The sequence below is a fragment of the Vigna umbellata genome, chromosome 4, assembly GCF_029865625.1.
Source record: "Vigna umbellata cultivar VRB3 chromosome 4, Vumbellata_1.0, whole genome shotgun sequence".
In the NCBI taxonomy this organism is placed as follows: domain Eukaryota; kingdom Viridiplantae; phylum Streptophyta; class Magnoliopsida; order Fabales; family Fabaceae; genus Vigna; species Vigna umbellata.
The window spans coordinates 41,912,281-41,924,614 of record NC_142168.1 but is presented as its reverse complement, the minus strand read 5'-3'; the positions used below and the strand labels follow the sequence as shown (position 1 = coordinate 41,924,614).

At 34.4% G+C, this 12,334-nt stretch overlaps 1 protein-coding gene across 1 annotated transcript; it reads left to right on the top strand.

Annotated features, from left to right (window-relative positions):
• The first annotated feature begins 6,647 nt into the window (after positions 1-6,647).
• Positions 6,648-7,610, top strand: LOC148200242 (uncharacterized). The gene is made up of 3 exons (XM_088111861.1): positions 6,648-6,845; positions 6,928-7,032; positions 7,116-7,610. Exons 1-3 carry the CDS (start codon positions 6,648-6,650, stop codon positions 7,608-7,610), a joined length of 798 nt encoding a protein of 265 aa, XP_087967987.1.
• The last annotated feature ends 4,724 nt before the right edge of the window (positions 7,611-12,334 follow it).

Here is a 12,334-nt window from a genome sequence, read left to right as displayed (position 1 = left end):
CTAAAATGATAGTATTCCTTGTAATTCATATTATTAAATCTTTGTTCCAAATACTTGTATCAATTTGTTAGTTTAGTAAATAATCAGAGATCAAAAACTTGTTTAAACCATCAAAGCATGCCATAAAAGCTTAAGTATTAAAGGTTGTTTAACACTTAGGTCATTTGATGACTTAAGCCGTTTTGGGTCATCTAATACCTTAGTTGTTTGACACTTAGGTCACCTAATGATTTATGATGTCTTAGGTCATCTAACCCTTAGTTGTCTGATGCCTTATTTGTTTAACACCTTAATCATCTAACGTAGTGGCTTAGGTTATCTAGACATCTAGGTAGCCTAGTGCATTTACTTAATGATTTGTACTTTTAAACTCATCTAACACCTTGACTTGTCTAATCCTTAAACTCGTCTAATGCTTAGATTTCACCTTTGCATTACTAGAGTTGTTGCATTTGTTGACACATTTAATGTATAAATATTAATCATTTAGCACATACAAGCAACAATATACATCATATATATTTTGAAAAATATTGATAATTTATCTTTCTTACTATTTCCATTAGACGCTCTCTTTTAATCATCTGATCATAATTTCCCTTATGATTAGAGACTTACTGATAAACCTCTTGATGCCTAGATTTTTACACAAAAACTTTATTTCCCATTAATGTGATACAATGGTCAACCAAGGTATTAATCCAAGGAGATTCACTACAAGAAATAATGGATTTATATACAGAAGTTTATATACGGATTTAAATCCGTATATAAGGCAGATATTATATACGGAATTGATATACGGAATTTAGAAATAATGTTATATACGGATATTATATACGGTTATTTATATACAGATGTTTCGTATATAAATTCCGTATATAAGGTTGGCGCGTGATAGCGGGAAAATTACCCAAGGATGGAATCCGTATATAAGTGGTATTATCTATATGTAATTAAAACCAGGTGTTGTCTGCGGATATTATATACGGATCAGGGAAATAATTATTTTAAAAAAATATATTTCTGATTTAGGGGAAGCTGGGTGTCATTTCTCAACCTCGAGCTTTCCTCTCTTTGTTGAACCCTGGACATTTCTTCTCTGTCGAACCATCACGCTTTCCTTTCTCTTTCGAACCATCTTCGGTCTCAGTTCGGTGTCCTTCTGTGGAGCCATCTTGGGTGTGGGTGTTGGTCTTTGGAGCTGTCTTCGGTGTGGGTGTAGATCGTGCTTTGGTTCTTCCTCGCCTCTCTCTGTCTATTATTGTGACCTTCATCAATCCTTCATCAAGCACTGTGGTTGGGGCTCATTGTTGGGTGCGGTGCAGTAGTTCGACGTTGAGTAGCTTAATCGGGTAAGTAAATCAAACCCTAATGCTTAGTAAATTTGGTTCTTCTCTGGCCATTCTTGTCATCAAGCGATTGTCATCAATCATAGGCTTAATCTCGCACTCTTCCAGTTGCAGAGGAACCCTAGGACTGTTGTTCTCGCACTCCGATTTTGGGTCGCCGTCATTCAGTCTCAGTGACTCTGTGGTAAGTCCAGAATGTTGTTCCTTTAATATATATCTTTATTTCTTTGGTGTGTAGTGGTTTAATGTTGCGGTTATTCACAGAGAAGAAGAAGTTCCTATGTCTAAGCATCTTTTAGTGTTCGATGTTGTAGATATGCTGAATTGCTGATTGTTGTGGTAAGTAAATTTTGTTCATTCCTAAGTGATTTCATTTGTAAAATGAGAAAATCCTAAACCCTTTGTTCTTTGGTTTTTCGGGCACAAAATGGGGTTTGGTTTGGTTGGTGTGCTGTGGAATACTTTGGTGCATTGTTAGGACATTGAGTGAACATTAAGAGGCGTGTTAAGGTATGTTTATGCAATCTTTAAGGACTATAACATATAATTTATATTATTAATTATATATATATTTTATATGGTTTTCTCTGGTTGAATTTGTGTGATATAGGACTTCAAAGGATTCGAAGGGTAAGATAAGTGGAGGAAGCTTTTGGGATTCAAAAAGGAAAGTACCACAAAAGGGTAAGTAGTTATTACGTTTTGTTTAATGAGTAAATAGCTATTGTATTCAGTTTAATGGTTTTGATGTGATTACCATATACATTGTTAATTGAGAAGCCATAAGTTAAAATACTCTAGCTTTACATACCTAATCTACATTAGGTGACTGCTACACAAAAAATTGTCCTCTGCTAATTTTATAAACAAATAAAAACCAAGGAAGGAAAAAAAATTAAAATTAAAAGCCATTGGCAATTCTCACTACTTCAATGCCCCTTTGCAAGAAATCAAATACAATTTGAAGGGTCAAAGAATATATGTTTAGAACCATTTACATTTCACAACTCCCTTTGCTTCAATCTTTGTCTGAGGTGTATTAGTTTTCCTTGGACCTATTTAGGTAAATCATCATCAGATAAGCCAATTTCAATCCCTTCTACTTGTTTTCTCTGTATAATATCATGGTACATTGGAAGAAACCGACTTTGGAAAGAACTATAGGAGAAATAGGGTAGCAACACACACACAACAACCAAAAGGGTTACTAGCCAATAGAGACCACTGGGAGCACATGCTTCTACAAAAACCCTGTAAGATGTTGTGGATATTGTTGGAGATAAGTAACCATAGACCAACACAAATACATACCAGAAAGCGATGCTGCCCCATATAAAAAAATGTTGTATCCAAGTAAAGTAATTTATGGATATTGCCATTTGGCAATTCACAGTCCACACCACACATGTATACATTGTCACCCCAAGTATTTCAAAATCAACCACTTTACCATCTCTTCTGAAGGCTTGATTGAACACAGAATTAGTGGTTAAGAAGAATATCAGTAAAAAACTAAGGACTCCATTCAACATCCACCCTAGAATCCGAGGCCAGCTGAACAGGGTGTCTTGTACTCCCTCTAGATATAGAAAGGGATATTGTAAGACAGACCATTTGATTATTGATTAGCACAGAATCTTGGCTTTCAACCAATCTTTATTTAAAATCAAGAGCCAAAAAAGAAATTCAGTAGACATGTCAGCCACACAATAGCATTAGAACTTTACAGAGTAATGTGTTAGCTAGATTTCATCCTAAAATCAATGTTGCTATACAACCATTATAGTTCCACCATAATGCTTAAAATCACTGCTGCAAACCCCTTACGGCAGAACCAAGACTTTTACAAAAAGAAGTAATAAATATAAACTTTAGTGTGGACATAATTAATAAAAAAAGGTCAAAGATAAACTGGTAATATAAACAGCCTAGAGAAAAAATGCAGAGTTCTTGTCTTCTAAGAAGAAGAATCGTATATGTCTATGTGCTGCTTCTTAAAGAACCTTTAAAAGCAAAATTTAAAGAAAAAAAAGGCAATATATATAGTACCTTTAGGCAAAGTTTGGCAGAAAAATCCTGATCAAAAACACGTAGAGCGATAACTGGAAGTGAAGTGAAGAAGACATTGTAAAGTGACATGTACCAATCATTGTAAGCAGCTTGACCAGAGAAAGAAGCATATGCCTCAATGGTTGTATTATGTGAGGTTCATATCCTGAATGGTTGTAGGTTCATAACGATCCTTTAAGTGTGAGGAACCAACATCTTAGAGATTTATCACTTGGCCTTTAAGGTGTGTAAAGGAATGGCACACATTCTTTGCTAATGGATACAAATTTCATACCCATGCATGGAGTCAGGGCAAGAAGACAATAAATAGTGGGGTTCATGTTAAAGGGCTAACAGAAGGAGGTCAAGATGATTTCTATGGTGTCATTAAACACATTTATGAGTTGGAATACAATTCAACAACCACAGAAAAGAAAATTGTATTATTTTATTGTGATTGGTTTGATCCATCGAGAGTAGATACAAGGGTGGATTCAAAGTATGGCATTGTGGATATTCGAATGGATAAAAGATATGTGTTATTTGATCCTTTTATAATTGCACATAATGTACAACAAGTGTATTATGTACCATATCCTACATCACGCACGGACAAACGAGGTTGGTGTGTTGCGATAAAAACGAAGCTTAGAGGTCGCATTGATTCGAATGATGTAGAAGTCGATGTGCCATACCAAGTGGAGGAAATGTCACATGTTAATGCCGTCATTGAAGTTAAAGAAGTAGTCCGATTACAAGATGTAGAAGCTGGTCTTGAAGAAGTGAACCCTAACAATATTTCATCATTTCAAGGGCAGATAGATGAAGATACAACGGAATCAGAAGAATACAATGCAGAGGGACAGGGTGAAGATGACAATGAAGATGAATTTCATAGTTCTAGCACTGAATAGAGTTAGGGTGTGTTCCTCTGTTAACTTTCTGGCAAGTGTACCAAATCGTTCTAAGTAATAAACCGATAAGACCGGATATCGTTTCCCAAGAGACTCGTGTAACACTTTACAGCCGTATAATAATTTAACTCACTTAGACTAAGAATAATCTCTTTTTAGTATGACTCAAGTACAATAAAATTCCAATTCATATATACGTGGTAAGATGAACTTCTTAGAGACTAGAAGATTGAAAGTGGTTAATGGATGATGAAACAATATGGATTTGAGATGTTGGAGAATGATTGTAATTACTACGCTATCATGCAAATGCAAATTACTGCTTCTTCAATTAATTGCTTTTGTCAACCTTCCTATTATACTCAGACCCAATTCCTTGGTAGAAAGAGCCTAGACTCACTTTTGCAGTTCCAATCCCTTGGTAACCTAGAAAGTTCATCTGCATTACAATTAGAGGTTTAAGACAACTAAAGGGTCAAGCTCTATCCCTAGATACAATCTCCTATAGGTGTTAATTCCAGTTCAAGATCCACACAATATTTCCCAATATCAAGCAGATCTAAGATTCATGCTATGGTTGATCAAGTCACAACAAGCTTTAAGAGAAGGAAATTAAACACTCACAATCAAATGAAAGAAGCTTAAATTCATTAAACTCAAGTGCATTTACATGAAAGTTTCGTAACTACATCATTCCCCAACAAATTGAATTTAGTTCTCCATAGTCATGGAGAACTTGAGCTTACAATGGAGGAAAATGGAAGAATGGGGATCTAAGGAGGAAGAATGGAGAGTTCCCATTGCCCAAAACCAGCTTCCTGAGGTCCAAAAATGGTGTTCCAAGCTTCAGCCGCCAAGAAGATAGCACCCTCAGTTCCAGAATGCTTTAAATAGGTCTAAGGTTCCAGGTCAGCAAAAGTCGCGCCCAGCTCGCTTTCTCAGTCGCGCCCGGGCGTGAAACTCTCTGGAAAAGTCACGCCCGAGCGCCCCATTTGTCACGCCCGGGCGCGAGACTCTCTGTAAAGTCGCACCCGGCGCCCCATTGTCACGCCCGGGCGTGAGATTCTCGGGCAAAGTTGCGCCCAGGCGCCCTCTTTGTCACGCCCAGGCGCGGGGTGCCTTCCTTACTCCTTTAGCCTCTTGCTTTTGTACATTTTCCTTGGCTCCCATTCTTAGTAGTTCAGTACTTCTCCAACACACGCAAATTGCCTAAAAATTTGAGGAGTTAGTGATGAAAACTCAAATGTAAAGCTTAAGCTAGACTTACTCACAAACTTAGATAAAAAGGGAGGATTAAACATGTTTCAAGCTTCAAAAGGGTCGATTTGGTACCAAAGTTGGTTCAAAAATAATGGTAAAAATTACCGTTATCATCCTCCTTAGTTTTGTTGCATTTATAATGTTGTCCACAATCTTAAGTTCTTATCAATGTAAGTCTTAAGATTAAACATTTACTAATAGAGTTTTATTGCAAAGCCAGAAACAATGTGATTTCATCTGTTGTTGATGTGTTTGTTTGTACTCGTGTTTTTTGTTTGTTTTTGGAGTATAATATTGTTTTTGGTTTACTTGTTACACATTTTTATCTCTGATTGTACTACCTCTACCTCCACTGGTAGATCTGTTCCACCTCCATTAGTTGTTCCTGCCTTCACTCCCACTCCACATCAAGTTCCTACATCTACACCTACCTCTATTGGTACATCTCTTCGACCTCCGATACAAGTGCCTGGCTTGACACCCATTCCATACCAAGTGCCTCCTCATCGAATGGCTTCACTCTCTCCCAATGTTGGTTCTAACCCATCAACTCCCAGAAATATTGCACCATCACCTGGTATAGAGGATGCAGATCCACATTCTAGTTCAGCCGCCAATTACGTGGAAGAATGTTCCAATAGTCGTCCAATGATTACACCCGTTGGAGGAGGGTAAGAAAAAAATTAACTCAATTAATATATAGATAATTCATTGTTGTATTATTGTAATGTTTGAGTTTAATTTTGTTTTAGGTTTTATCCTACAAAAACTGCATCGAAGGCAATCACAGCCACCATCAAGGAACAGTTTAATGAGCAATGGCTAACATGGGGCTCAATCCCTAAGTCAACCAGAGATGTCTTCTTCGAACGTTTTAAGGTAAACACTTTTCATTCCCAATCCTGTTACAAAGTCAATAGTTGGTGTCCTGCATTTAATTTATACTTTGAACTTGTTTACTTATTCAAACCTATTATTTCTAATATAATAGAGAAGGGTTTCATGGAAGCCTGAAGATGAGGAAAAGGTCAAAAAAAATTATCACACCAAGGCATCTCATAGACTCTGAGAGATGTATAAAAAAGCTAGAACTCTAGGAAAAAGACCTGATTGGCTGGGGGACGATACTTGGAATGCTTTTTTGGAAAAGTGGAACATGCCACTTTATAGACAAAAGTGTGAAACGACAAAGAAGAATCGGACATCTGAAAAGGGTGGTTGTTTGCACACTGGAGGATCTATAAGCGTGCATGAGCATGCTATTCGTTTGGTATATAACTTGTACATTTTTTTTCTTATATTTATAATCATAAACTTTACAAATATTTATTAACAACTCCTTTTGTTTGCAGTCACAAGAGCTTGGTCGGTCTGTGCATGTTGATGAAATATTTCAGCAGACACATATTCGTCAATCAACAGGGGAATTTGTGGACGAAAGGTCTAGGCAGACCCATGTAAGTTTGTACTAACTCTATCACATTATAAATTTTCGGTTTTTAAACCTCGTGTGTAATGATAATATTTATTCATTTAACAGGAACAATTTGTTGCAAAATTTTCTCAAATAAGATCTGAGACTGCATCTGTTGGTGTCTCAACATCTTCTCCTCTAGACCCTGCGGAGGAGGAAAGATTGAGAAACCGATGTTGGTTAGAGGCTGCTGGTAGAAAATATAAGGGACGCGTATACGGCATTGAAAATGTCACTTCCCAAGATGACTGTGTTGATAGTTACATCCAACAGACACAGGCATCTTCTACTGCTCAACCACAAAATTCAGAAGAAATTGTTAACCTCAAATCGCAGTTACAACAATATGGTCAGCAGCTTCAAAAGTTTGAAGGCTTTATTGGCGTCCTCCTACCATTCCTTCCGCCTTCAGCAGCCGCAGCTGCACAAGACTTTTTAAACCTTCAAAATCCTCAAGTTCAAAATGAAGTACCCAATAATGTCCAACCAGAACAGCAACCTCCACACCAACAACCACCAGACGAACAACCACAAGATAGAAATGATTACATGCATTATTAGGCATTTTATAGAACTTATTTCCATTACTGTTGAACTTATTTACAACCACAACTACGATCTGTTTATGAACTTACTTAATGTTTATTCTTGCAGTTATATTGATGTAAACAATATTTATGTATTCATATACAATGTTTCCTTTGTGGATTAAGTGTATCTGAAAACTTTATTGAATTTATATGTCAATGTGCAATGTATAATGTCCAGGTTTATTTATAACAATGGTGAATGTTCACTATAATGTCCAGGTCTACTTGTATATTGTGCATGGGGAACTGCTATATACAGGGTATTTATTTAACTCTTCTTAAACCATTATATACGGATATATCCGTATATAATTGTCGTTTATAAGTTATATACGGATTTATCCATATATAAGTTATATACGGATTTATCCGTATATAAACCTAGCTACGACGGTGTTATATACGGATTTTTGCCCGTATGTAATCCGTATATAAACACGTATTATATACGGATTTTGGGTCTTATATACGGATTTTTGCTGTATGTAATACACTTTTTTCTTGTAGTGATTTCAACGTTTTTGAGCAAAATATTAAATGAAACTTATAACTACTTACAAACAATCCTAAAGTGCATATGATAATCGAATCCTAACCTAAACTTTGTGTGCAAAACTAGTATAGAATGAGGTGGAATCCATGGTTCAACATTCTAAAAAGAATGTATACTGTGAGAAATTAAATGAGTATTCATAATGCTTGAATGAATGATATGAAATGTATTTTGATTGCTAGAATGAACTAAAACCATGCAAAAATAAAAAATGCAAAGGTGTTTGGGAAAATGCCTTCGAGAAAATATAAATGTGATACAATTTTATCCAAGAAAGAGTGTTATCATTTTAATTTGATTCCTCCAGAAACATAAAAAAACAAAATCAGATAAGAACCTAAAAACAAGGTAGAGATGGAGATGCTACAATTTAGTAGATTAATGAGTTAATGAAGATTTTCCATAAAGACCTTAATCTTTTATAAGAACTAGTGTTCTATGATAAGAACTAAGAGAATCCTCTGTCAATGAATTCAAAATTAATATATGACTGCCAAAAGTGTTTACATATGTTTTTGGTTCAATTATATATAGACCATAAATGTTTAAGCAACCTTAGAAATCCAAACGAAAGCCCAAATCCAAAGGAAACCCTAAAGACACTGGGCTGCAAAAATAAATTGAAAACACAGTCTTCAAGCGTGAACGCTTGCACACTGACACACCTTAGAAACAAACCCTCGTTGAACAAACCAAATTAGTCAACGAGCTTACAAAAATAAAAGAAAAAAGGCAAATTATTATAAATGCTTAAAAACTAAGCAATCATCTTCATGTCTTTTAAGTTCCAAGCTTCTTGGAGAATTAAGAGCTTCAAGGAGATTTGTTTTCCCAAGCTTTTGGTCCTTGACCTTATCATAGATCATTTAAATTGTAATGGCTCCTTTTCAATCAAAAGATAGTCCTCTATCATTCTCTCTTTCTTGAAGAAAATTTCTCCTTAAGTTTGTTCCACTGGAAGGCTTTGTATCCTTAGGTTTGGTATTGGTAGAAGTAGTTCATTTCTTCTCCTTATCCCTAAATGAGGTGGATGATTTCTTGTAGGAGCTCCTTCTCTTGAGTTGTTTATCCTTTAGACCTAATTAGTCTCACATCATCATCCCCTTCTTGGGGATAACTCAACCACGAATTGTAGAATATCCTACACACAAATACAAACATACGTCAAAGAACACAAATCTAAAATGATCCAAAATAGAAATTTTAGCTAAAATGAGATTTGGATCCGGAAAGTGGAAAATCTTTTATTTTGAAGGGTTGTAGGTCTACCTCCAAGGTGAAATACTCATCTGCAAAAAAAAAAAAAACTTAAACAATTTTAAAGCAAGGATGCTATGCTCAAAGAAAAACAAAGGAATATTGTGCAGATAAAAAACCAAACTACAGGTACGACTTTGACAAACCATAGGTTTGTTAAGGATGAACAAACAAGCTAAGTCATGTGCATATATTTCCAAGCATTTATCTTCTTTCTCATTCATCCTTTCTTCTTCCCATTGTTGATGTCATTGCTCCTTGAAGAACAAGTCTTCCTTACGAAAATAAAAAAGAAAAAGATATAAGTTAATATATCTTTCTCTCGCTCTTTGTTCTTCTTCCTTTTCTCTCTTTTGTTCAAGGGCTTCCTTATCTTGTTTTCTCTTTAACAAAGAAGTTGTGTAGAAGGAACAAGGACGTAAGATCCAAGTTAGGAAAGAAGTTGTCTGTAGAAAATAAGGCAAGGGGAGTTATCCTTATTGTTGTCTTTGTATGATTTTGAATACGTTGAACAACTTTGTAGGGTTGTTGGTAAGAGAAGTTATCATTTTTGTTTGCCTTTGTATGTTTTTGCAATATGTTGAACAACTTTGCGGTGATGTTGATAAGGGCACTAACTCAGTCTTCTGATTTGATCATCGTGTTATTGTGTGATATCAATTTATTGTGTGATATCAATTTATTATTATTTGATCTATAACTAATTTTGAACTTAGAAGTGTAAGGAAGGAAGGATGATTGGTTGATGCTCTAGAAGTGCTAAATTTTTTCGAAGTTAAAAACACTTATTTAAAGGCTTGTTATTGATCGACTTAGCATTTTAGAACATTTTTAGTGTAAACTATATAGTTAGGCTTTTACTTGTATTTTTTCTTATTTGACAGTTTTTAGAATAGTTTACTGATAACCTAGAGCAGAGTATTGTTGTTAGTCTTTCTTATATTTATTTGCTCTAGTTTAGACTTTAATTGATATAATAGGTTGTTCCATTAATTTTTCTTGTCTTTGTATTAGTTTTACTATCTTTATATTTTTTTAGTCTAGTTTTAGTTTAATTCTAGCATAGTCTATAGTAGTAGACCCTTGTAGTTGTTTATTGTAGTTGTCTATTGTTAGTGCAGATTTACTATTCTATTTTAGTTATTATTTAGAAAATAGGATACTTAATACCTTTCATTGTTTTTAGTTTAGGAAGTTGGCTAGCTTTACTTAGTGAAATGTTAGTCCTTGTTTAAGAATAGTTGTTTTTATGTAAGTTCTTAGTTTCTTTTACTCTTGCGTATGTTAGATTATATTCTTAGTTTCTTTTACAATAGTATAGATAGTTCATATTCTCTTTCAATTCATTAACAAATAATTGCAAAATTACATTATTATAGATAGTTCATATTCTCTTTCAGTTCATTAACAAATAATTGCATAAATAAATTAAAATATTTTTCTCATTTATTTTCTCTTTTTCATGAAAATTTTCAGGTGCACATAAGCTAAGGAAAGACTACTTGAATTGAAAGTAAATAATGAACTTAAGGTGAGGAACTAAATATACTCAAACATACACTCACATGAAGAAGGTATTAGGTGAGTAAAAACCAATTCCAATAAGTGTACTAAGTACATACTAGTGTTAAACAAGTGTCATGTCCATAATGATTTGTTAAGATTATCAAATATTTTCTATTAGATTCAATTCAACAATGTTTGTTGAAGTTGTATTGTTCATAAAAACAAAGTTTAATTAAAATTTGAAAAATATGAAGATAAATACATGTTTAAGTTGGACTTTATCTCTTTTTCTTCTAATATATTGCTACCTATCTTGTATACTTAGTATGTCATTTATTCAATGTCCTTGAAGTACTCTAAGGTAGATCTAAACCCATTCTTGCAACCTAGAACCTAATAAACTCAGACTCAATGTGATTCCTTCACTCATGCTTGAATGATTTCTTGGCTTAAGTGTAGGACTTTATATCCAACCTACCTCTTAGAGCATGTACAAGCCCGTAACAAGAATAAGAATCTTTGATTGGACCACAATTTAAGATCAATCTTCCAACTCAATCCAATCTAGTGAAATAAGATGAGTTGTCAATCCATTCAAACAATAACTATAAATCAAACCACAAATAGTTGAATAAAGTCATACATAAATATCAAAGAGGTAATATTATAAAGAATTATAATTAATTACTTCTGATGTCAATACAAGAGAGTTTGACTACTCATGTTGATGGAAAAGGCTAAGCTTTAGGAGTTTGTTGCTCCTTCCCTATGCCTCTCACTAAGATATTCTAATTTGTTACAAAGACAGTGTGTAAAGAAGCTAAGAATACTATGATAAAACCAGAGGCAAGGCCCTGTTTTTATAAAATTTATGGTGTTATGCTCAACTTCATTTTGTAGTGCTCAACAATAGCGATTGTCTTTCATGGTGGGTTTTCTTTCAACTCAACCTTTTCTTTTAGTAATCAACACTTGAGTTTTCCTTCTTTGGAGGGTTTCCTTACCAGCTTAGCCACTTTCATTGGTGCTTTAGGTTTCCTTTTGCAAGGTTTTTTTACTAAGCTCCCAAATTCACTTATTAGAATCTCTACTTCCCAATCGAAAGGAATCCTGAAATATTGAACTTCAAAGAGTGTAAGTTCCTAATTAGCACAAGTCATACTAATTTATATACATGTACAACTTTTTGTATTCTTTTAAAATAATTCACACTCATGACATTTACCAATATATCTAAAACAAACAATGTTATAGGCATTAATGGTTTACATTTGAATCCTTAACAATTTTTACACTTGATATTTACGTAATCAACCTCATCTCATGAATCCTCAACGAAACATTTCACATGGTCATCTTTAAAGTGATAATGATTAACG

Excerpts from the sequence above, each read along its gene's own strand:
- LOC148200242 (XM_088111861.1), top strand. The coding sequence starts at position 6,648 with ATGTATAAAAAAGCTAGAACTCTAGGAAAAAGACCTGATTGGCTGGGG. Across the intron at positions 6,846-6,927 it reads ATGAGCATGCTATTCGTTTG|TCACAAGAGCTTGGTCGGTC; the intron begins GTATATAACTTG and ends TTTTGTTTGCAG. Across the intron at positions 7,033-7,115 it reads AAAGGTCTAGGCAGACCCAT|GAACAATTTGTTGCAAAATT; the intron begins GTAAGTTTGTAC and ends TTCATTTAACAG.